Below are 24,197 nucleotides of genomic sequence, written 5' to 3'. Positions count from 1 at the left end.
CCAGGACACTCCCCAAGATCGGGTGGTTCAGGGCTCACCGGAGGACCCCGACCCGGCGCCAGGAGCCCCGTCCCGCTCTGCTGTGGCCTCTCCAGCCCTGCAGCAGGTCTCCCCCTGCCCACCCGTGTCCCCGGCAGCTTTAGGTGTAGTTATGGGACCCGTCACTCGGCCTCTACTTGCTTAGGGAGGATTCATTCTGATTAGGCTTTCCTCCTGCATGATGAATTTCCTGCAGCTTTAAGAGGAAGAGTGGAGTAAATATTCTAAGTGATTTAATGCACTTTTACTTGTATAAAGGTTCTGTGATAGACAGTATGTATAGCCCTTTATATGAGATTTGGATCTCTCTCCACGTTGTAAATAGGAACTGTATTATCTAAGACTGCTGTAGAAAATCCATTTGTGGTGTCCCTTTTTGATTAAAGCTCTTTAATCCAGATGCAACTACAGTGGATTTTACTGGATAGTCTAATGAAATTTAGTACATTGAGTCTCATGTTTAATACTTCAAGGCAAACTTCAAGGACTACAGAACAGAGCTTCCAGGCCGGTGAGCACAGAGATGCGGGGAGAATGGCTTCCGTGTTGGTGAGCAGAGAGGTGGGGAGAGTGGCTTCTGGGTTCACGAGCAGAGATGTGGGGAGAGTGGCATGCTCGGAATCTGTGGGAATCCCCATACATTCCCCTATGCATCCCTCCCATCTGGCTGTTTGAGTATATCCTTTTATGACAAACCAGTAACCTAGTGAGTAAAAAACAAAGGGAGGGGAGGAGCTATAGAACCTTTGTCTTTCAGATTCTCCCCAGATTAGGTTTAGGTAAATGTATGTAATTTAATGAAGCCAGCAGCCTAGTCCTACCTCCCAGAAGCAGTGGAGCTTCTGCAGAGGAATTGAAAGGACTGTCACTTTGGCCAGTGTCTATCGCCAAGGCCCACTGGACCAGGAAGAGCTTCAGAAATCTCAGGGGGACCCTTTAATTGAATGCAGACCACAGCTACACGTGCTAAAAAGGCCAGAAAAACATCTGTGCTCTTCAAAGAAGCTGGCTGCTAGCGGTTACAAGGAACAAAATGTTCCATTCGTATAGGCTGATTGCTACCTGTTTCTGGCTCTTAATCCTTTAAAAAAAAATTGTTTAATGGGGCACCTGGGTGGCTCAGTCAGTTAAGCATCTGACTTCGGCTCAGGTCATGAACTCACGGTTCGGGAGTTCAAGCCCCACATCAGGTTCTCTGCTGTCAGCACAGAGCCCACTTCGGATCCTTGGTCTCCTTCTTTCTGTGCCCCTCCCTTTCTCTTCCTCTCTCAAAACAGAACAAAACAAAAAGGATAAAAGTAAAAAAACTTGTTTAAGAGTGTTCCTGCCACACAGCCCAAGTCAGAGTCAGGAGATGGTGAGCAGGCCTTTCTGGGACACACTCCCAAGACTCCAAGTTGCAGTCATACAAACTAAAGACTTTGGAAGCCTAGATCAAGTATTGAATGTTTTGCACTTTATTAAATTAAATAAGCTCCAAAATTACATACAAATCAAAAGGAGTAAAACCAATAAACAGTTATTCGGCAAAATCTCTCTCCATAGCAGCCAGCAGTGCTGAGCCCAGGCCCGAGGTCCTGCTGTGGGCGAGAGAGCCAGACTGCCGCGCTCACTCCCTGGGGACAGTGCCACAGGGACCCGCCCACCCCTCCACATCACACCCCATTCATTACCGTCTGTTCATTACTCATTTTACATACATGAAACACAACGCAAAGTACATACTAATAAGCCAAGAGCTTTATTGATGCAGCAGGCACTTTACAATGAACCCAAGAGAGCCCGTCTTCTCTGGGAAGGCGGGATGTCTGTACAAATCCTTGAAGTTTTCCTACTTCAAAAAAACAAGCTCTCCCTTTTACCACAGCCCTTGGATCTGTACCTGCCCACGTCGTCCCTCCCCCATTTTAAATAGGCAGCGCGCACAGGTCCACCTGGCCACCGCTGGCCAGCCACTCCAGGACACAGCTGCAATGTCAGTTCTGTGTTACTTGTGGACAAAGGCAGAGACTATCAGATCCTGCAAAGGATTTAGGAAACAGACGATTTCTCCCTCCACCTTGAAAATAAAATACACTTCAGCGGATGCATGTCCTGAAATAGTTTAGCTGGGAGTTCCTAGGAAGATGGTCCATTGTCAGTCCCTTCTTCATCAGCCTGTGCATCCAAAATTCTCCTCAAGGTAACATGAGTCCTTTTTTTTTTTAAACAGTCTTTCTTGCTGTAAGAACTCTTATAATGGAGCCTAGTCCTCCTACTGCTAATGCCTGTGGGGGCAGGAAAAGGAAAGGCGTCAAATGAGACCTGGCTGGCCAGGGGAGATCAGATCAGCATTCCCAGACCTAGGTCCCACCGTGTCAGACCCTCTTGAAAAAGGGTTCCTGCCTCCAGTTAAGGAGCTGACGAGAGAGCCCACATTCTAGGCATGGAGCCCTGTCCTGGAGCCAGAGGCCCGAAGAGCTGCTAGCTCGGGCCAGCAGAACTGGGCCCGAGAACCCTGTTACCAAGCACATGCACAGCACAGCCCCCTAAGTTTCCCTTTCTGACAAGCTGTTTCCAGCCTGCCGGTACTGCCCTGGACACTTAAATAGACGCAAGCCCATTATAGCTGCCTCCCTGAGCCCTCCTCAGAAATGCCAGCAGGGCTCAGCACCAAGTTGCCCTAAAGGGACCAAAGGGCCTGGCCTCCCCACCACACAGAGGGCTTGCTCAATTCCTGAGTACCAGAGGCACCCCTACCAAATCGGGGGGTCCCCTCCCGACAGAGGAGGCACAGCACACCCCACAGCAGGACCAAAGGCCACCACAGCACCAAGGCTGCCAGAGTGGCTGACCCCTCAAAACTATTACTGAGTTCCAGATACTGTGTTAGTTAACAACCTGGTTTCCTATACTGATGTGCAGGCTTCCTGTAGCTCTACAGGGCAGGGGCGCACTGGCACACAGGACACAGGCTAGGTGAAATGCCTTGCTCTTACAACGACTGAAACAAAGGACAGGCACAGCTTTTTATGCTTCAGGTAGATGAAGGCCTTATTAAGTGAACATCCAGGTTCCTGCCACTGCCTTCTCTGGCCTAGTGAGGCTGCAGCAGAGCAGGAAGCGCTTAGAGTTAGCTGGGGGCTCAGCCTGCATCCCGAAGACCCTCCAACCACCACCTCCACCAGTGCAAAGCAGCTGCCTCCACCCATGCAAGTCAAGTCATGAAATCCCAGTTTCAAGCCTGCCTCCCTCCCACCTGGGACTCCCTGTCTATCTTCCCATGCCAAGTCACCCATCCCCATGACATGCCTGGCATAAATCAGCAGCTAAAGCAATTGCAATTACCAGTTGACAGTGAACCCCTACCAGGTGCTTCCATGGGAAAAGTAAGTGATCAGATGTCCTAGGTTGTTTTAGGTGTGGCCCCTTATTCTTATGACAATCAGACTGTCCCATGTTGATTGTGGGAACCCTAGCCTGCAGATTTGAACCCTAGGACCGCATGGGCAGTGTATTCACCTACCTTTTCATGCCACTGGAGTAACACTGCGCTGCTGTTTTCTGTGGGCTTCTCAAACCCTTTATAAATGTACTTCATTAGCAAGTCAATGCCATTTCTGTCCAGTGACTGCACGGCCTGCTCAATTTCACTGCTCTTAAAATTTGTAAGCACTTTCAGCACCACGCCCTGGGCTCGTTCCTGTAAAGGAAAGAGAAAGGGAGTGACGCCCAGAGCCACGGCCCAGGCACATCCATGTCCTCCAAGACTAGCAGAGAATTACCAAACCAAGTGGTCAGAACTGTTTAGAAACACTGCCCAATTTCTAATTTGTCTGGGATGGTTAAAAACTAAGTGAGCTAAAATTCCCTATTGATCTAAATTTCAGGGGCGCCTGGGTGGCTCAGTCGGTTAAGCGTCCGACTTCGGTTCAGGTCATGATCTCACAGTTCATGGGTTCGAGCCCCATGTTGGGCTCTGTGCTGACAGCCAGCTCAGAGCCTGGAGACTGTTTCAGATTCTGTGTCTCCCTCTCTCTCTGCCCGTCCCCAGCTCGTGCTCTGTCTCAAAAATACAATGTTTAAAAAAAAAAAGTTATTAAAAAAATTTTTTCAAAATATCTCTTATTTATACCAATAAGTTACTCCACTTATTTTGGGGGGAGTAAGTGGTTTACCAGAGAGAAGAGTCACTGCTTTTGAGGGTACCTGCAAAGCCTCAGATTCCACAAGATCACAACTGTGGAGACCTATTTATTTTTAAATGTTTTCTTTATTTCTGAGAGCGAGCGAGAGAGAGAGAAAGAGAGAGAGAGATGGCATGAGCAAGGGAGGGTCAGAGAGACAGGGAGACACAGAATCTGAAACAGGCTCCAGGCTCTGAGCTAGCTGTCAGCACAGAGCCCAATGGGGGACTCAAAACCACGAACTATGAGATCATGACCTGAGCCGAAGTCGGACGCTCAATGGACTGAGCCACACAGGCACCCCTGAGGATCTATTTTCTTAACAGGGTTACTTGGCTGCAGCTTCCCTCTGCATTCACCCCGGGAACACAGAGGCCACTTCCCTCTGCCTGAAAGGTGCAGCCACTGATTACCTCAAGGTGCTGCCACAAGATAGCAAAACCCCAGCTTGAGACCCCTTTCCCTGGACCAAATTTAGGACAGCTTCTAAATAGCTGTGATGCAGGAAGCACAGATGTATCTTCTCACCTTGTTTTTAAAAGGCAGGAAATTTTAAAAGCACGGACAATCCTTATGCAAATAAAGCCTATTCAATAACCTTTAAAGCAGAAACACTGCTAAGTCCCAAGTGGCAAGCTAATTTATAGTTTTGCTAAGCAGCAAGGGCTGGGCCGACTTCTCACCCCATGAGGCTCTGGGGAGGAGTGAATGTTTCTTTGGGGAGCTTTTACTGTAAACACTGGCAGCTGTGATGTCAGGAGTGCCAGCCAGGAGGCTTCCATGAAGCACTGCCCAGTGCCAACTCACTCCCTTAGTAGATACTCACTGATGGTAACACTAAATAGACGTCTGAAGCCCCAGGGAGGTCACACTCAGCTGAAGACATGGACGACCACAGCCCTGGTCCCAGCACCACCCGACAAAGCTGCAGCAGAGCCCCCTTTACCTTCACGGCCTGATTCTTGGTGTTGACGGGAGAGTTCCGCAAGGCTGCGTGGAATGCCCGAAGCATGTCCCCTGTGCATCACCACCGGTTAAGGATGGCTAGGCTCAAGCATGTCCATGTTTTTATTAATGAACTCATTTCAAAAACAGCTCGAGAGAGAAGAGTCAAGTGACATCCACATCCATCTTCGTCCTACTGCAGCTTTCAGGAGGCCACAGCCTGTTCAGAGAGGAGCCTGTGGCTTTCCTGAGCCACAGAGCAGGGGACACCTCTGCCAACAGTGCAACCCCCTCCTTCTGCCGCCCCCTAAAACACATTTGGACACTCCTTCCCTCCCTGGAAACAGGTGCCCTCTCAGGGTGACCTGCAGCAAGATCTACCGAGCTCACTCACACCTGCTTGATACTGGGCACAGGTCTGCCCGGCTGGGTCCTAACAACAGTGCTCGGCTATCATTCTTATCTTAATTCTCAAAAGAGGAAAAAGAAGGCACAGTGGGAGGTCTCCTAAATCTTAATCCAATGTTTTATCAGTTAAACTGCTAAAGAAATTAAGATGTGCTAAAACTTCTATTGTTTAAGACCTACGTAGGTCTGTGAGGTCCCAGCTGCTATTGGGAAGGAGATTAATCTAAAAGAAGCTTTTCTCCCCAAATATGAGTTGATCCTCTCCGTCCCCGCAACCTTAGTTGCAATCCTGACACCTATGCTGAGTTCCAAATACACCACACTCAAAAGAAAATAACAATCTAGGTTAGGTCCCCAAAGGTGACACCTATTTTAAACTGAATTACATCAGCCAACTTTCATTTCCTCATCTGAAATACTGGCTTCAGCCAAAAAGCTTCAAAAATAGAACAAGGAATGGCTTCTGCCCAATCAGGTCTCTACTCCTGTTCATGCAGTGATACCTACATGTGAACAGACACAGCCTCCGGAGCAACGCCTAGTCCCGTCTTTCCTAGAGCATGGGCTCCATCTTGACTGAGCTGGGCCCATACCACTCAGGAGCCACTCCAGCCGAGCTCCCGGGCCCCTTCTGGGCCCTGATCCACCTTCCACAGACCACCCCTGAGTCTGTTGGCTTTGGAATTCTTTTTCCTCAGCCAAGCAAGGGCTAGTCTGGTATCAGCCACTGATAACTTCTACCTTGGAAAACTGTTCTCTGATTTGGCATCCCAGAGCAATGAGCAGAGTCTCAGAAGCTTAAAGAAATGTAGGCTGGCTCTCTTCACTAACCAGCATGGCTAGCAAACAAAATCACTTAGGAGATGGATGGGGAAGGGCAGGGTAACTAGTCCCCAGGGGCAGAAAGGGTCACTCTTTAGCTATCTCTGTAGTGCCAATCTACCAGGCATTCACTATAGATGTTGATAGGTAGGGGGCTTTTAGCAGCTTGGGGAGATCTGGGGAACAGAGAGGGTACAGCATTTATTCAGTGGGCCTCAGAGCTCAGCTCAGAGAACAGGCTGGGGAATGCACCCCCTTGTCTCCACTAACATTCTAGACCACATGATTGATGTGAGGTCTGCCCTGTGCATTACACAATATTTAGCAGCATCTCTGGCCTCTACCCACTAGATTCCAGCAGGATTCCCCAAGTTGTGATCATCAAAATGTCTCCAAACAATACCAAATATCTTCAGGGGGAGGAGAGAGTGCAAAATTGTTCAAAACCATCGCTTTGGGCAGATCCCCGTTCCTGAGGACCAGAAGGTTCTAAAGTGAGGAAGAGAAGGAAGGGATACTTTAAAATCCCTATCCTGGGGGCGCCTGGGTGGCTTAGTCGGTTGGGCGTCCGACTTTCGCTTAGGTCATGATCTCACGGTTCATGGTTTTGAGCCCCGCGTCGGGCTCTGTGCTGACTGCCAGCTCAGAGCCTGGAGCCTATTTCAAAGTCTGTATCTCCCTCTCTCTCTGACCCTCCCCTGCTCATGCTGTCTCTCTCTCTCTCTCCTAGAAATAAATAAAAATAAAAATAAAAATAAAATTATTTAAAATCCCTATCCTGTACCAGGTGCTCTCCTATGTCATCTCATTACTGCTATCAATCCTCTGTGACAAGAATCATTGTTCTCATTTGCAAGGCAATGAATCTGACGCTCAGAGAAGGGAAATGACCCACCCAAGGTCACAAAATTAAGCTGTCCAGCCGGCCTTCAAACCCAAGTATGCCCAAATCCAAAGCCAAGGTCTTTCTCTAATCCACTGCTTCCACTCTACCCACAGACCAAAGCTGCATGTCTAGGACACTTGCTGTGTGCCCAGCACTGTGAAGTTTTCTGCAGTGTCTTTCAGTGATGCTCCCATGAACCTATAAGGCCAGCATGGTTCCCTTCCTTTTCACAGAAGAGGATGCTGAGGTTCATAGGGTATGATGTCACATAGCTATGGCATGACAGCGTGAGGTTTACAGGGATACCCAGCCCATGTTCTATTTCATCTGCCTGATTTCCTACAATGACTTGACTCCCTATACAGCAGGACAGGCCTCCTCTTCCTCCTTACATTTCCCCCTCCAATCAATCAACCTCTACCCCTTCCTCTGGCCTGTGTTCAAAGACTCTTCTATTAGAATCATGTTCTATAGTTTAAATTCAATAATCCAGTATAAGTCCAATATCTGTTACATGGTACAGACTCAGTAAATACTAGCTCTCCTTCCTCCTCCCTCCCTGGGCTCCACATTTGCTAGGATTTCAGTTCTCATTGCTAACCTCCCTTTCCCCAATCCCAAGAGGTATACTGTCCATGGAACAAGGTTTCTGACACTGCCACTAGTGGAGGAAGTGCACCCTTTGGATGTGCTAAACCCAGGCCTCCAAGCAGCCTCAAAGAATCATTCGTCAGGGGCGTACCAGGAGAGGACTTCAGCGAGTCCCTGCAGCATCAGGACCAAGACCTCAGATAACCAGACCTTGTTCTCCCCATCCCCAGATGGTTCTGGGCCATAGGCCCGACCCTGGAGCCTTTCTGACACTGCCTGCCCATAAGCCAGGTCCTGCACCATAATGCAGAATCAACCTTCCCTCAGGAGGGTCCTTCTCATGACCCTGTCTCACCAGTGGGGTAAACAGGGTGATCCTGATGGGGCAGGAAGTACAAGTGTGAATCCCTGCTGTTGAAAACCCACTCCTGTTCAAACAAAGAAAGTCTGAGGGTTTTTGTTTCAAAGGCACGTTGGAGGAACACGGCAGGACTCCTCCCTGAGGTAGTCCATGGGCCTGACTTCCCAAGCTGAGTCAACTGATTAAATACTCAGAACCTGATTTATATACAGCATGAGCCTCCAACCCTGCCCTGGCAAGTGCGGGGGAGGGGCAGGCACTTCCTGTAACACCATTTGAATAAAGAAAAATCCTTCCTGTGAGAATAAGTCAGTTTCCTGTGCTCAAACTGCTAAGGGACCGGGCAGGCTGTGACAACCACCTCTATTTTTAATCTTGTTTTCTAAATGCTTGCTCTCTGTGGTCACAGGAATAGTCATTTCCAGTCATGGGGCTCTACTTTTACCTTTCACTCCATACTGTTTTTTCTTAGCTCTTAACTACTGCTTTCCCCCCCCCCCCCCGCTTCCTGCACAAGAAGGCTATTGCCGGGAGGGAGCCCAAACTCACTTGTTGAACGTGGTTGAGACCATCAAGGTCCACAGCTCAACGTGTTCATAGGGAACTGAGGGCAGGTGAAAAAGAGTGGCATCAAGCTGGAGGGTCAGACTGATTCTGGGGTGGGAGGTGCACGATCTCTGACCTTAGGGCTGGGCTGGGGCTGCAGCCTTCGCTCCCCCTTGGGTCCCTTCTTCCCCGCAGCCATCCACCCACCTATTTTCGCGAGGTGCTGCAATCCGGCCCAAGAGGACAGTGCCCGGGAGCCGCCCAGGCCGCTCAGTTACTCAGCGGGGGCTCACCTCGGCCCCTCCCGCCCATCAAGCTCGAGAATGTCCCCATTTCCTGCAAGGGAGGCAATGGAGTGATGGGGGAGCCCAAGGCATGGTCAGTCTGAGGAGAAGGGGAGACAGGGGGAGAAGAGGACAGGCCTCGCGGAGGGGTGCGGGGCCTGCGGGCGGTAGGCGCGTCGGGCTTGCCTCAGGGGTCAGCGAGCCGGCGGGTCCACCAGGGTCCTGGGGCCGCGCTGCTTGGGGAGGGCCGGAGCCCGGGTCGGAGGGAAGGGGGGATACCCGCGCTGAGGGAACCCGGTCCGAGGGGAGCCGGCTCGGAAGGGACTTGGAAGACGGACCTCAGGGGCCCCGGGGTGAGAGCAGAAGGGAGGCCAGCCTGAGGGGAGCCCGGGCCCCCGCGCCGAGTAAGGATATTGCCGCAGAAGGCCGTCCACCTCGCTAGGGTCCGGGCCTGGCTCGGCCGCCGCCGCCGCCGCCTCCTCCTGCTCGTCCACGAATTTGTTCTCATCAAACTCATCGATGTCCACCCGACGGAAGCGCGAGGACAGCGTGTTCCGGGCCATGGCGGGGAGTCGGCGCCCGCNCGGCACCGGCTCAGGCTCGGGGGCGGGAAGCGGCCGCCGGGCGCCTCCTCCACCTCCTCCGCGCGCAGACGCCGCTGCCCGCCCACTTCCGGGCCACGCCGGAACCGGAAGTGCCGGTGGGCGGGAGGGGTGGGGCCCCATAGGAGACTGGCTGGAAGCGCAAGAGAATCCACCTGGGAGCCGTCCCCACGGCCTCCAGCGAGGTTTTCATCTTCGGGTAGCTTCAGTCTTGCGGTCTGAGAAGCGGGCGCCCCGACCCCGCTTAAGGTCCCCACATCGTGGACGTCATAAACTGCGCTCGTTCTTCGGCTTCCCTCCTGAATCCGAAGAGCCCCTGGCCTTGGAAGGGGCCTGCGCCGGCATAGCCGCGGACGCGGGGGTCATCACTCACTACCCAGACTGAGGGGGCATGGGGCCCCGAGGAGAAGGTTCCTGGCTGTCGACTGCTGGGCGGGCTTCTTTGAGGGAAAAAAAAAACTTCGAGCTGAGTCCTGAGGGATGAGTAGTGGTTCTGCCTCTGGAAATGACGGGATGGGGGCGGGGGGCCGAGCTGGGAGCCCTAATTCTTAGGAGACTTGAACGCCACCACCTTGTTCGGAGGAAGTCGCTTCTGCCTTGTAGATAGTGACTCTATTGTTAACGGACCGGGAGACTTTATAGATGTTTAAAGTGTATCAGAGTGCTGACAGGACGATGAAAACATTTGGACTAGGCAACCATGGGTCCCTAGGCCTGGCGGGTGGGAGGCGAGGGAGATGACCCTGTGGTCCCCATCCTGACTCCTAGAAAGAGTGAGGTGCTGGGGGCTGAGTAGCTGTCCTGGTTGGAAAAGTAGGAAGCTGAAACCCCAGAGTAGGAAATGGGGGATGATGGAGGTACGTAGTGCAGAGTCAAGAAGGTCTATGAGGTGCCAAGATTGAGTGTCTGGGCTGCTAGCAGAGGGGTTCTGTTAATAGGCCCGAACCTTAAATTAAACTGGGTCTTTGTTTTCATAGAATTGTACTTTTTAAAAAAGATTTTATTGTTAAGTAATCTCTGATATGGGAAACAAAGGCAAAAGAAAATGTAGGTAAAATTAAATTTTCTTATAGCCTACAGCCTATTGACAAATACTTTAGGCAGGCAGAGTACAATATTCTACCAGAAACCCAATTATCTTAATGTTAATGCTTTGCTAGAGGGTAAAACAACCTTAGCTTGACAACAGCTAGGCCTCCAGAATCCTGTGAGTCTCTTAGCATATGAAAATCCTTTTGGAAACTTCCCCTTGCCTTTACTTCCCCCAACTCCCAAGTATGTAATCAGTCACTCACAGTCCCAGTGCAACTCTTTCTGCCTGCAGGTCCTGTCCCTGCGCTTTAATAAAACCACCGTTTTGCACCAAAGACATCTCAAGAATTCTTTCTTGGCCGTGGGCTCTGAACCCCAACACTTCACATCAATCTCTATACCCAGCATGGGGCTGGAACTTAACAACCTGGAGATCAAGAGTTGCGTGCTCTATTGACAGAGCCAGCCAGGCACCCTTAATTGTACTGTTTTTAATAAAGGTCAATAGTTCATGAAGTACGACTCCTTTTTATTGTTTCAAATGCTCATTGAACCTTGTACATATCAAAAAATTATTGCCAGATTATGAGGCTTCCTAATCTCGGGTGCTAAAGATCCAGACTCTTACACTGGGAAATAAGTGCTGAATAAAAATCTCAGGGGTCCTGGAAACAGGCAAAGCCCTTCTGTCTTTTCAGTTCCATTCCCTGAAAGAAATCTTTGTGACCCAGGCAGCCCACAAGACAGCAGAAATTTATATCCCCAGAACATCCTGGGCAGAATGAACTTTAAACCAGAGATGCCCATCTTAGGGGTGCCTGGGTGGCACAGTCAGTCGGTCAAGTGTGTGGCTCTTGATTTTGGCTCAGGTCATGATCTCATGAACCGGAAGATCGAGCCCCAAGTCAGGTTCTGTGCTGTCAGCTCGGAGCCTATGTTGGATTATTTTTAAAATGCCTTTACATGTAAGGAAATAGCCCCTAAATAAACTAGTGAATGAAATAACGAAATAATGGATCTCCCAGTCAGGGAGCCAGAATTTTTTTTTTTTTAGGGAGCCAGAATTTTAAAAATCCATACTATGTCAGGGATGACTGTGTGCTGAGGGTATAAAACCATGCAGTGCCTGGCAGTGTCTTCGATAAAGTGGTCAGGAGAGATTTCCCTGAGGAGGTGACACACAGGGACCTGAAGGAAGTGAAGGAGGAAGCCAAGCAAAGGCCCAGAGACAGGGCAGGTGTGGCATGTTCCAGAAACAGAAAGGTCCTAGTGGGGCACAAGAGAAGATGTGAGATGGAAGCCAGGGATGGAGGGAATGCTGTAAGGTTTTGCAGGCTGAGGGAAGGATGTGGTCTAACCTATGGGACAACACTGGAAACTCTGGGCGGTAACATGATCTGACTAAAGCTTGAAAAGGGTCGCTCTAACAGCTGTATTGAGAATACATGGGAGGGGCGCCTGGGTGGCTCAGTCAGTTGAGTGTCTGACTTCGGCTCAGGTCATGATCTCACAGTTTGTGGGTTCAAGCCCCGCGTCCGGCTCTGTGCTGACAGCCAGCTCAGAGCCTGGAGCCTGTTTCAGATTCTGTGTCTCCCTCTCTCTCTGACCCTCCCCTGCTCATGCTGTCTCTCTCTCTCAGAAATAAATAAAAAACATTAAAAAGAGAGAGAGAGAGAGAGAGAGAGAGAATACATGGGAATAAGAGCTAGAGAGGTGATTTAAAAGGTGACACCGACAGTCCAGGTGACAGGCAATGGTTAGCTCGTGTTCCACGCAGGTGCCAATAAGAGTGGTGGGAAGATGTTACGTTATTATGAGAAAGCAGAAGCTGCAGAATTTGCTGGTGTGTTGGATGTGGCATGAAAGGAAACAAGGGAGTAACGGAGTAACAGATGACTTCCAAGTTCAGAAAGATGCACATAATCATTATTTCTAAAAGAACTATAAGCATTTGGAAAGCAAAGTCCCTTTGCACCATTTAACTTTCTTTCAAGACTAATCCATGTCAAGATTGCCCTCTGCCCCACACCCATCTACTTCTTGGAAGCCGTGGTCTGCACAAGGTTCATTAATTCATTCATCCAACAAGCATCCATGTATTGGGCCTGGAGAGTAGATAAAGCTAAGTCAGGTGTCAGTCAAGGTTCTACCGGGAGGGAACTTCCGGGCTGGCTGTAGAGACAGACCCATAATTTTTTTTTTCTTTTGAGAGAAAGTGCATGTGCCAGTAGAGAAGGGACAGAGGGAGAGGGAGAGAGAATCTCAGCATGGAACCCGAGGCAGGGCTCAATGTCAGGACCCTGAGATCATGACCTGAGCTGAAATCAAGAGACAGTCGTTTAACTGACTGAGCCACCCTGGCACCCCCTGGGCCCATAAACATTTTAATTCAGTATATTTGGGGCTCAAGAAAGAAGATTGCACAGAAAAGTGGGGATATTAAGCACTTGGCTGGCTCAGTTGGAAGAGCATGACTCGATCGCAGGGTTGTGAGTTCAAGCCCCACATCGGGCATAGAAATTACCAAATAAATAAACGAAGACTACAAAGACAACAACAACAAAACAGGAACAAAAAGAAAGCTTGGAACACAAAAGGGAGAGAGTATCCCAACTTAGCCCAAAGCTAAGGCTCACTGCTAGAACCCCATAAAGGGATGGAAGAAGGGTCCCTGGAGCATTAAGGGGACAACCTGGCTTTAGTGCTCTAAAAGGTGTTGGTGCATATTTGTTCACAGCAATGGAGTGACACTAGAGTGATTCACATTTGCTGGATGGGACAACAATGAAACTAACTGCCTGGCCAGAAAGCCTGAGCACCTTCCCGGCTTTGTGAATTCTCCTTTAACTTTTAGGGCCCAATTTAAGTGTTCATTCCACTGGGATTATTAATATCAATGATACTCTGAACAACTGTTATGCATTAGATCTTGTTCTAAGAGTTTTCCATGTTCCTAAGCCTCAAAAAATACCCATTTCACAGGTGAGAAAACTGAGACTCAGAGAGGGGAAGGGATCTGCCAAGAGTCTCAGCGAACACGAGGCAACAGAGCAAGAATTTGAAACCGGTCAGTGTTCACTAAAATAAAGGCCCTGAATGCTCTTTCCCTGGCCACATGCTGCCTCCACTAGAACGTTTATGGTGTCCCGCCTCTCCCCAGTCACTTTGGATTTTAAATTCCTCCAAGGCAGAAGCCGTGTTCATTATTCTTTGAAAACCCACAAACCTCATCCCCTCCAACCCCATGACACTGGCGCCCAGCTCAAAACAGCACAAACGGGTCGACCTGCAAAGGTCTATTGAATGAATGAATGAATGAATGAATGAATGAATGAACGAGTAAATGACTGAATGGACGAACTCGAGTCCTCACTGTGCCATCTGCGGGAAGCTGCCAGTCACCCTGGGCCTCGGTTTCCCCAACTGCTCTGCTCAGGAGACGATGAAGACCTGAGCAATCCCAGGTGCGGATCTCCAGCTCCTCCGAGCGGCGCCGGGCGCGCTGTAACCCAAGCACTCCCCGCGGCGGGACAGTGGGAAGGGTGAGGGGCGGAGCTAGGGCTCCCTCGCTGCGGGGCCATTGGTTGCGCCCGCCGCCACCCGGCAGTAGTTGTAGAGGTCAGCCCCGCCCTCTTCCTCTTTCCTTCGGCCTCTTCCCTTCGGCGCCGGCGGTTTCTGCAGACATGGTGAGGATGGTGGAATCGGGTGACATCCCCGCGCTGTGGGGCTCGGGGCCTGGGGTGGGGAGCTCGAGGTGAGCACTGGGGTTCCATCTGTCAGCCGGGCCTGTAAGGCGCCCTGCCGAGTGGCCTAGCGCCGCCACAGCCGGTCTCCCGCCCTCTGCCTTGTTGGCCTGGGCCCGGAGAGGTGAGCTCGCGCTGTCGGCGCCTCTGTCGTTCCGTCTGCAGAATGGGGGCAGCGGCCCAGCCTCGTGCCGGGCCTGGGCGAGGGCACGCCCGCGGGGGTCTCAGTTTCCCTGCCCTAGGGGAGGGGTGCTGGGCCCGCCGCGCGCCTCCGGGGCCTGGCCACGACGCAGGCGAGGAGGGGGAGACAGCCCTGCCAGGTGTTTGACCCAAACCCTTTATTGTGCACAGGCCAAGATTAAGGCTCGAGACCTTCGCGGCAAGAAGAAGGAGGAGCTGCTGAAACAGCTGGAAGACTTGAAGGTGGAACTGTCCCAGCTGCGCGTCGCCAAAGTGACAGGCGGGGCAGCCTCCAAGCTCTCCAAGATGTGAGTGAGGGGCAGCTGGGCCACGGTTTTCTGCGTGTGGGGGACACCTGTGCGTCGGAAGGATTATTAGAGTTTTCGAAGTTGGCTAAGGGAAAAGTCCGTCTCATGGACCCGTGGGTTGGAATGTCCTGTCCTTCCTAACCCGCTTCTCCAGGCTCGCGCTCACACCGCTGTGTGGTTTTCCTCTTCTCTGCGTTTGACCATTTTGTCCTTTTTCCTGTAGTGCCCTTGCTTAGCTTCTCTGGTTGGAGAAAGAACAGGTTGTCCTTCAAGCCCCTTTATTTTTTTTAACCTTTTTTTTTTTAAATGTTTATTTACTTTAGAGAGAGAGAGAGCAGGGGAAGGACAGAGAAAGAGGGACACAGAGCCTGAGGTAGGGCTGGAACCCACCAACTGTGAGGTCATGACCTGAGCGGAAGTCACATGCTTAACTGACTAAGCCACCCAGGTGTCCCCCTGCAGCCCGTTTTTAACGCTGCCTTGAAAAGCTTAACTGAACCCTTTTCTCCTACCTTCCACCAGCACTTGTTCCCCCTGCCCTCCTCCCTCACTTGGTAGATGGGTGCCTTGCACCCACCTCTCCCTTGCATTGGCGTTGACTTTCTGACTTATTTTGGATCAAGAATCAGGACTTGTGAAAGGGACATGGGTTTGGAGTCTGTGGAACTGGGTGCAGATTCCCCTTTTTGCCACATGCTGTCCTGTCCTATCCGATGGGTGTGCTGACTGCCCACCCAGAGTTCGTTGGTGGTGGTTTCCCTTTTCTATAAGATGGGCCCCCAACAACCAACCTGCAGTGCTGGAAGGGGGTTGGATGAGTTGGGGAACACACAAGCAAGTTGCTTGCTGACCTCAAGACTGTTTACCAGGGCGCCTGGGTGGCTCAGTCGGTTAAGCATCTGACTTCGGCTTAGGTCATGATCTCACAGTTTGTGGGTTCGACCCTGCGTTGGGCTCTGTGCTGACAGCTCAGAGCCTGGAGCCTGTTTCAGATTCTGTGTCTTCCCTCTCTTTCTGACCCTCCCCTGCTCACGCCATGTCTCTCTCTCAGAAATAAATTTAAAAAAGAAAAGAAAAAAAAGGCTATGTTTACCAACTGTGTTTACCCTTCTTCCATCCCCCAACATGCCTCCTGTCAAACGGGACTACAAACCACTTATTCCCAGCCTCATCCTATGTTCATCCTTTCTCTCCATGGCCCACTTTTTGCATGTCTTTTTGCTCCCTCCCAAGTGTCCCTTCCTGTGACTCCTTAAACTTGTCCAGCTTGTGCCACGATTTCCCACAGTTGGCTTTGGTTAGGTCTTCATGGTTCTCAGGATATATTATGGCCTGGGATGGAAGGTCTTTCCCGATCTGCCTTCTAACTCTCCTCAATGAATACTTGAATAGTTCCTCAGAAGCACTGGGCACGCTGGCCCATCCTGTCCCCACTCGAGGGATGCCCATCTTCTGGAGTCTTCCTGGCCTCACCCCCAGAATACCTTCCTCCTGGGCTGGGTTAGGCGCCTCTTGCATGAATATGGATGAGCTGGTGGGGAATAATGCACCTTTGCTTTAGGACATCTGAGGTCCTGAATGAGATGCGGGGGAGGGGGGTACTGTAGGTGTCCACCACCTTCACTGATGTCTCTGCTTTGTAGCCGAGTTGTTCGGAAATCCATCGCCCGTGTTCTCACCGTCATCAACCAGACACAGAAAGAGAACCTCAGGAAATTCTACAAGGTGAGTCTGGGTTGGGGAGAGTCAGAGGGATGCTTAGCTGCAGGGACAAAATTCCAGCCCTCCCTTCGTATGAAGAGGCTCTTTCCACTGGGTTGCGTGGGCCTGGGCTTTCCAGAGCCTTCCCAACTTGTGCCTGGTTTAGCTTTCTAACCAGCAGCTTGCACTAGTCAGCATTTCCTCGGGGCTGCAGTTGTCAAGAAATCAACAGAGAGTCTGGCTGGAGCCTTAGGTTTTGAATCCAGCCTTACCAGCTGAGTGAGTTTGAGCACTCTGTGAGAATTAACTTCCAGTGTTTTGTCTTGCTAGCACTATGTCTGTCACTTTCAAGCACCTGAATGGGGACCTCAAGTGTAGAGAGGTTAAGTCGCCCAGAGGCCTGCAGTTAACGGAGTGATTGGATCTACACTCCAAACCCTGTCTTGGGGAGGGGTGAATTGAGTGCTCCTGGGAGATTTGCGCAGGTGGCCTTTCAGCTTAGCATTTTCACAGCCATTTTTTGGTCTTGTCCTTAAAATTAATGTTACCAGGGCTCAAGCTGTGAAGCAGAATCAGTTGGAGACTTTATATGTGTGTATACATGCACTTGACTTAATACAGAGAATTGGCTTATGTGATCATGGGGTTTAGCTGGTAAGTCCAAAATCAGCAGGGCTGGCTGTCAGGAAGAGAAGGTCATGGGCAGGCTGGAACTCACATGACAAGGCTGAAGTGCCTGTCCTCGGTTGGAATTTCTTGGGGGAGAGTCTCAGCCCTGCTTTAAAGGCCTTTCAGCTGATTGGATCAGACCCACCCAAATTATCAAGGACAGTCTCTCTCAATGTCAGTTGATTGGGGGCTTTGAGTGCATCTGCAAAATGGCTTCACATCAGTATCCAAGTTAGTGTTTGAATAGCTGGAGGCTTTGGCCTGTCAAAAAATGCCGCCTTGGTGTTCCTGGGTTAGCTACCTTCCCTGGATGTGTGTACATTGTGTGTGTGAGAATTGGGTTTTCTGAGAATTGGGCTTGAAACTTTGATGTCTTATTTTTGAGAGTCAGTGGGGAAGGGGCAGAGAGAAAGGGAGACACAGAATCCAAAGTGGGTTCCAGGCTCTGAGCTGTCAGCACAGCCTGACACAGGGCTCGAACGCATGAACCGTGAGATCAGGACCTGAGCCAAAGTTGGACGCTTAACCGACTGAGCCACCCAGGTGCCCCAAATCCCCCATCTTTGAGCTTATCTGCGCAACTTGTTTCTGCAGTTCTCTGCCCTGAGGCTGTTCCCCCTGTTAGCTCACACACTGCCGCCCTGTGCCTGTCCCCCCACCACCCCACATCCCCCGGACTATTGGCAGTTCCCAGAAAGCACCTGAGCTGTCATTCTTCAGGGTTTTTGTGCACCCTGTTTTCTCCCTTTGGAACTGGTGTTCGCTCAAATTGCTTGCTTTCTAGGCTATTTTGCCAGTCATTAGTTGGAAGATTCCTTAATCTCTTTCCTCTTCCCCACCGACCAGCCACTTGGTAGCTGTCCGGTCTTACCCACTGGGCTTGGAGCTCCTTAAGCATGTCTGATTCATCACTAGGGCAGCACCCAGCACAGGGCCTCAGTCCCCTCCTGGACCGACTCTCCTACATTGGCCTACATCTCCTCACTCTCAGGTCTACACATTAACCTCCACACTCCCTCCAGCAGCCTCCTTCAGGCACTTCCATCATCTTCCCTGTGCCCTCCAGCAGCTTAGTTCCAGCCTCGAGGGCTTCCTTAGCTGCCACGGTAGCTTCTAAACCCTGGCGCTCAGATTCCCGTCACTCTCCCATCACCCAGGGTAAAAAGTACAAGCCTCTGGATCTGCGGCCCAAGAAGACACGTGCCATGCGTCGCCGGTTAAACAAGCACGAGGAAAACCTGAAGACCAAGAAGCAGCAGCGGAAGGAGCGGCTGTACCCGCTGCGGAAGTACGCAGTCAAGGCCTGAACACAGGCATCAATAAAACACAAACAAACTGGCTGGCGTTGCTTCGTGTTTGTGGGTGTTTCAGCGAACCGTGCTGGGGAGGTGGGCTGGCATGCCCTGGTTATGGTTATTAGGGGCCTGGAGGGGGTGGTTTGGCGGGCCTGCCTGTGGCTGTTGGCAGCCCCAGCGTGGGACCATGACGGTCCTGACCACAGGGATCTCTTGGGAGCTCTGTTCTGGTTACTTCGGGTCCATGGTGTGCCGCTTCCCTTACTGTCCTTTCAGGGGCTTGTTCTGCCAGGTCCCATGCGCCCTTTGCAGGGAGAGACCGGCTTGGGATCTGAGAGCCATTTATGGTGACGTTATATGTGGAGGCTCTGGGTGATTTGACCTGCAGCGGACTTGGTATCTTGCCTGATCAGCAGCTCCAGACACTAAGAGTTTCCCGTCCGGGGTGAAGGCACAGGCATGGGCCACATCCAGGACTCCCTGCCGAAACACTTCACTGGGCTCTGGGAATGCAAGTCCTGCCTGCTCCCAACCTCCCCTGGCAGGCCTTTTCCTACACCCTTGGGTGTTAAACCCACAGGTTTTAACTTACCTTCAGGGTCTCAATGCACTTTCCTGTGTTGCAGTCCCAGACTTTTACCTGGAATAATAAGCAGAAGGCGGGGGAGGCCTCACCCCACATGTCTGGCATCTTTGAAATCACTTTGGGTTGAGTCCCAGCCAACCTCTTAACCTCTTGGTCTGGGTTTTGTTGTCTGTGAGGCGTATTTAACATACCCCGCATAATCTGATGTAAAAATTCAGTGCAGTATAATTCCTTTTTCCCTAAAGCTATGTTGTGTCTTAGAAATGTTAATGTCACTAAGTGGACCTTAGTGCCCAGAAGTGGTGGGCACCTGGGTTCTGTCCTTGTCACCCTCCTGTTTAGGGCAAATAGGATGTGGACCTTTCTAGACTGTGCTGAGGGCTGTGGTAAAGGAGGATGTTGGGTTAGGAGTTTGCCAGGAGGACAGGCCTGGTGGGGGGCCGAGGTGCTTACCATATGGGAGTAGCCAGCGCTGGCTAACTGTGATCCATCAGGGGAGAAAGCTATGCTCTTCAACCAGGAGACATGGCCCTTGAGCTGAACAAGCAGGCTTTTGGTGGAAGGCTTCCAGATGTGGATGGTCTTGTCCCAGGAGCCAGAAGCCTGGACAGCAGACAGCTCTAAGCCCATGGGTTTGGGGCCAGTAGGGGCCAGCCTGGAGCCCAGGGTGACCTAGCTCACCAGGAGGCCAGATGCTGAGTAGCACAGGCAGCTGATGTTGCCACTGTGGCCTTCCAGCTTTTGGTGGGTCACTGTGGTCTCCATCCGCAGGTCCCAGATGCAGATAGCAGAGTCCCAGGAGCCAGTGGCCTGCACACATCTGCTGTGAGCACGAACCAGCTAGCCCATGCCCACCTTTGTGGTTCCTAGGCTGGCCAGGCTCAGGAAGCAAGCACTATCTCTGAGCCCTGCTGAATTCCCCATCTTGCAGATACAGGGACTGGCTCAGAAGAGCAGAGTCACCCAGTCAAGGTGTGGAATTCTAATCACTGCTCAGCCCCCAAGTGAGTAAGTGGGTATGTGGCTCACCAAGGAGTCTGAGCTGGGTGCGAAATCACTGCTCTGGACAGAGTCTTGGTGCCCTCCTAAGTGGCGCAGCATCTGGCCAGACTGCAGGAGAGAGAGAGCCCTGAGCTTTGGAGGGTAGCCCAGAAGCCTGCGGTGCCAGGTTCTCGGCCTCAGATGGGTCAGACCAGGCCTTCCTGGGGCTGCCTGAGTAATGTAGTCACACAGGGTCTGCGGAGGCTACCTGGGCTTTGATGGGAGAGGAGGGCAATCCAGGCCGTGTGACCCTCAGGAACAGATGTCTTGAGGCAGGAGGAGTGGTGTGGCTGGGGGTACAGCTGCAGTCAAATTCAAGGGGATCTTGCATGCTAGGTATGGGCATAGGCAGTGGGGAAAGTGGGACAACCTTTCCGGGGCCACTGGGGGGTCTCCTCCAGGCCCCAGGTTTCGCTCTGGCCGCCCCTCCACATACCTGCACCTCCCAGAGCACCACCTGCTTGTCCCAGCCACCCGATGCCAGTCGTTTCGAGTCCGGGCTAAAGCTGACTGTCTCCACGCTCCTCTGGTGACCTGGTGGAACAAGATACAGCAGGGTCTAGAAGGAAACCCAGGCCTGGCTGCTTGGTTCTAGTCCGATCCAGCACACTCACCTTTCAGGACATGCAGACACTTGGCTTCTGCTACATCCCACAGGCGGATAGTACAGTCACCAGCGGTAGTGGCAAACAGGCGGCCATCAGGGGAGAAGCGGCAGAACTTGACAGGGCCTGGGTAAGCAGGCGTGGTCAGGAAACGGTGCTGCCCTCCACCTTGCAGGCCGATGACCCCTGCTAATCTCTCCAGCCTCATCACCTACCTCCCCTCTCCTCACCGCTTTCTAACCCTCTCATCCTCCAGCCACCTGGCAAGTTGAACTTCCATGACTTGCCCTGGAACACCCAACCTTAATTTGCCCATTTGTAAAATCAATGCCAAAAGCAAATGCAGGCACCTTCCAGAAACCTGTTGAGAGCCCAGCCTGGGTTTGTTGCCTCCTTTGAGCTCCCCAGCCCTGGACTTCCCTTATTAACAACATTAGTCAGTCTACTCTGTGATTTATCAGACTTTTTTTCTTGTTTCAGTAATAATTGTAATAGTTCTATCTACTGAGTCCTTATTCAGTGCTAGGCACTTTGCTTACGTTGTCTCATCCCACAGGATAGCCACTGCCCCCATTCTAAAGAGCAGGAAATCGAGGCAACATGACAACAAACACAGTAAAAAAAGTGGTTAAATAGCTGAACATTCTGCTAAGTCACGAAAAGGAATACTGGATGGTTCCACTTACACAAGGTACTTAGAGTAAATTCATTGAAATAGGAAAAATGGTTGTCGGGCTGGAGGAAGGGATGAATGGGAGTTTGATGGGTATAGAGTTTCCATTTTGCAAGATGAGTTTAGGAGACTAGCTGCACAGTGAACATACTTAACACAACTGAATTGAACATTTAAAAATGGTTAAGATGGTAAATATATTTTAAAATAATTTTTAACAGCAGGATTGGGGTGCCTGACTGTCTCAAACCAGTAGAGCATGTGACCCCATCTCAGGGTTGTGAGTTCGAGCCCCATGTTAGGCATAGAGACTACTTGAAAATTAAAAATTAGGGGTGCCTGGGTGGCTCAGTCGGTTAAGTGTCCGACTTTGGCTCAGGTCATGATCTCACGGTTCGTGGGTTCGAGCCCCACGTGGGGCTCTATGCTGACAGCTAGCTCAGCCTGGAGCCGGCTTCAGATTCTGTATCTCCCTCTCTCTCTGACCCTCCCCTGCTCACACTCTCTCAGAAATAAAACATTCAAAAAAAATTTTTTTAATTAAAAAAAAAAAAACAGTAAAAAGGTCTAAATCCAGGTCTGGCAGAGGCCCCAGAGACCAGGTCCTGTGTCCTTGCCCTCCTGCCCCAGCCCTGTCCAGGCTGTCTTGCATGGATGCCTGCTCAGATGTCAGAGTGCATTGTGATAAGCCCTGCAGAATGCCAGACAGACCCGTGGGCCTTGGTCTCCACATCCAGCCCGAGGAGCCCAACCTGCATGGCCACCTAGCCTCCACAGCAGCCGCCCGCTCTGCGTCTCCCAGCCATACACACAGCCATCTTCAGAGGCTGTGAGCAGCCTCTGGCCATCAGGAGAGAAGGCAGAGGAGTTGACCTGGAAGGAGAGCACAAAAGTAGTCCCATCCTGGAGCAAGAAACACCTGTCTGCTCATGCCTGACCCCAGACTCATGGGCCAGCCCTAAACATTGCTCCCACAGGCCTGGGGTTGGAGCTTAGACTTCAAATCTCACCCTACAGCTCGAGCCCAGAATGCAGGAGCTACTCTTGGAGTCAGAGCCAATAACTTGGAGCCATTCTCTGGAACCCTGTAAAACCTGGGCCTGAAACTCAAGAGTCCTCCTTGAAGGTAGAGGCTGGAGCCTTCTCTAGAACCAGAGCCTGGCACCCCAGAGCCAAGAGCCCATGGTAGAGCTGGAGCCCAGAACTAGGAACTGAAAATCTAAGCCTTGAATTCATTTTAAAGCCAAAGTCAAAAGAACACTGGTGTCATCTAGTGCGCCCTCTCTAAAACCAGAGCTTAGAATCTCTAACCCCATTCTGGAGCTGGGGGTGAGAGAACACTAGATAGAATAAGGCAGCACTCTAGACCCAAAGCCAGGAGCCTAGAGTCAGCAGGACCTCACCTCCCCACGGTGCTGGCCGAAGAATTTCACTCTCCCCACGGCCAGCGTCCCTGCGGCCCCGCTGTTCATGGGCCCCAGGGTGCCAGGCTCGGACGGGCTCCCTCCTAGGCGGGCGCGGGTCCCGCCAGCCGGTCCCACTTAAGGTGGAGTAGATGGAGGAAGCTGTGTACAAGGGGTCTCCATGGCAATCGGGGCGGAGCACGCAGCCAATGTGGGGTCTCTGGGAAGCCACAGAGGAGAGACCGGTTGGGAGAGACTGTTCTCAGCTCCCGGGAGGTGGGGCCGCAGCGGCAGGACCATCGGCGACTCGCGGAAGGGACTTCCCCTCCTGGCGGATAACCGCTGGCCCTTACTCAGCCCCGACCGCGGCGCCAGACGACGCGCACGGCGGCCGCTAGGGGGCACGCCAGCCCCACACACCGCCACTGCCTCCCTGCTTCGGGAACCCACACACCGTGCCGAGCGTGCAAGTGATCTGCAAAGGGCTCCCAGACCCCTTTGAAGGGAGCCACTTTCCCCGCGTGCACAATGGAGTGGTTCATCCCTGCCACCTAGGGCTCCAGGCTTGAGCTAAGAGCAAGGCCTAGCACATTATAGGTGCCCAGGAAAGCCCGCTCTGGTGTGAAGACCTCTCCTCCTGGAGTGCCCAGTACGGAGGCTGAGGAGTTCCATGAAGAGGGCTGGAAGCGATGCCATCTCTGTCCCCAGAATGGGGGGGAGCCAGAGGTAGTGTGTGTAAGTCACAGGGCATGAGAAAGTAGGGTCCCTGTTAACATTCTGGCAGCACAAAATGTGGCATCTGTGAATGTGGAGGATGCGGAGGCTGTGAGAAGGCCCCAGGAGCTGTCAGGTTCCTTGTTGGAGAGTTGAAGTCAAAACCAGACAGGAACAGGACTTGGTTTTAATGTCATTTTACAGATGAGGAAATAGAAGCCTCATGAGGTAGAGGGACTTGCCCAAGGTCACTCAGGCAGTAGGAAAGGAACTGGGACTTAGCCCATATCTGTCTGACTCTGAGGGCCTATATTAGGACCATCTGCCATGAATTCCAGGGGTCTCAAGCAGATGCCACTAACTCCTGGTACATCTGGGAAACTGAGTCCTTGAGGGAGCATATTTGGCCCAGTCATCCAGCACCTCTATGGCAGAGCTGGGGCCAGGACCCAGTCCCTCCCCAACAAGACACAGGGTGGAACGGAGACACCCTCCCTGCCATGTCCAATGGATTCCAGGCTCCCTGGGGGTGGGGGTGGGGCAGCTCTGCTTTGGGAGCATCAAACTCAAGGGTTCCCAGCAGTGACTCACACCCCT

At 51.8% G+C, this 24,197-nt stretch overlaps 4 protein-coding genes across 8 annotated transcripts in view; 2 read left to right on the top strand and 2 right to left on the bottom strand.

The window, feature by feature from the left end:
* Nucleotides 1-588, top strand: part of GOLGA1 (golgin A1) — a 49,925-nt gene extending 49,337 nt beyond the window's left edge. Inside the window, exon 25 of the transcript XR_013336106.1 lies at nucleotides 513-588. The gene's annotated coding sequence lies outside the window, so the exon portion shown is untranslated. The remainder of the gene's footprint in view (nucleotides 1-512) is intronic.
* Nucleotides 589-1,757: 1,169 nt separating this feature from the next.
* Nucleotides 1,758-9,630, bottom strand: ARPC5L (actin related protein 2/3 complex subunit 5 like). Its single transcript, XM_077768220.1, has 4 exons — nucleotides 9,463-9,630; nucleotides 5,152-5,224; nucleotides 3,545-3,721; nucleotides 1,758-2,306 (listed from the first exon to the last, which is right to left on the bottom strand). The coding sequence occupies exons 1-4, from the start codon at nucleotides 9,609-9,611 to the stop codon at nucleotides 2,244-2,246; spliced, it is 462 nt and encodes a 153-aa protein (XP_077624346.1). The 5' UTR covers nucleotides 9,612-9,630; the 3' UTR covers nucleotides 1,758-2,243.
* A 4,675-nt stretch (nucleotides 9,631-14,305) lies between these two features.
* RPL35 (ribosomal protein L35) lies at nucleotides 14,306-18,623 on the top strand. The gene is made up of 4 exons (XM_077768212.1): nucleotides 14,306-14,368; nucleotides 14,777-14,913; nucleotides 16,557-16,638; nucleotides 18,441-18,623. Exons 1-4 carry the CDS (start codon nucleotides 14,366-14,368, stop codon nucleotides 18,588-18,590), a joined length of 372 nt encoding a protein of 123 aa, XP_077624338.1. The 5' UTR covers nucleotides 14,306-14,365; the 3' UTR covers nucleotides 18,591-18,623.
* On the bottom strand, nucleotides 14,907-23,006 carry WDR38 (WD repeat domain 38). 5 transcript variants are annotated; one of them, XM_077768209.1, is made up of 9 exons: nucleotides 22,887-23,006; nucleotides 22,236-22,356; nucleotides 20,820-20,936; nucleotides 20,642-20,739; nucleotides 20,194-20,274; nucleotides 19,846-19,974; nucleotides 19,618-19,767; nucleotides 19,171-19,218; nucleotides 14,907-15,154 (listed from the first exon to the last, which is right to left on the bottom strand). In XM_077768209.1, the coding sequence occupies exons 1-9, from the start codon at nucleotides 22,953-22,955 to the stop codon at nucleotides 15,146-15,148; spliced, it is 822 nt and encodes a 273-aa protein (XP_077624335.1). In that variant the 5' UTR covers nucleotides 22,956-23,006; the 3' UTR covers nucleotides 14,907-15,145. The 5 variants fall into 5 exon arrangements, with proteins under 5 accessions (XP_077624335.1, XP_077624333.1, XP_077624336.1 ...); XM_077768207.1 differs by lacking the exon at nucleotides 14,907-15,154 and adding an exon at nucleotides 18,627-19,058; XM_077768210.1 differs by lacking the exons at nucleotides 14,907-15,154; nucleotides 19,846-19,974 and adding an exon at nucleotides 18,627-19,058.
* Nucleotides 23,007-24,197: the final 1,191 nt, after the last annotated feature.

This window comes from Crocuta crocuta, unplaced genomic scaffold (assembly GCF_008692635.1).
Source record: "Crocuta crocuta isolate KB4526 unplaced genomic scaffold, BGI_CrCroc_1.0 scaffold35, whole genome shotgun sequence".
In the NCBI taxonomy this organism is placed as follows: domain Eukaryota; kingdom Metazoa; phylum Chordata; class Mammalia; order Carnivora; family Hyaenidae; genus Crocuta; species Crocuta crocuta.
This window is presented reverse-complemented; position numbering and strand designations above follow the sequence as displayed.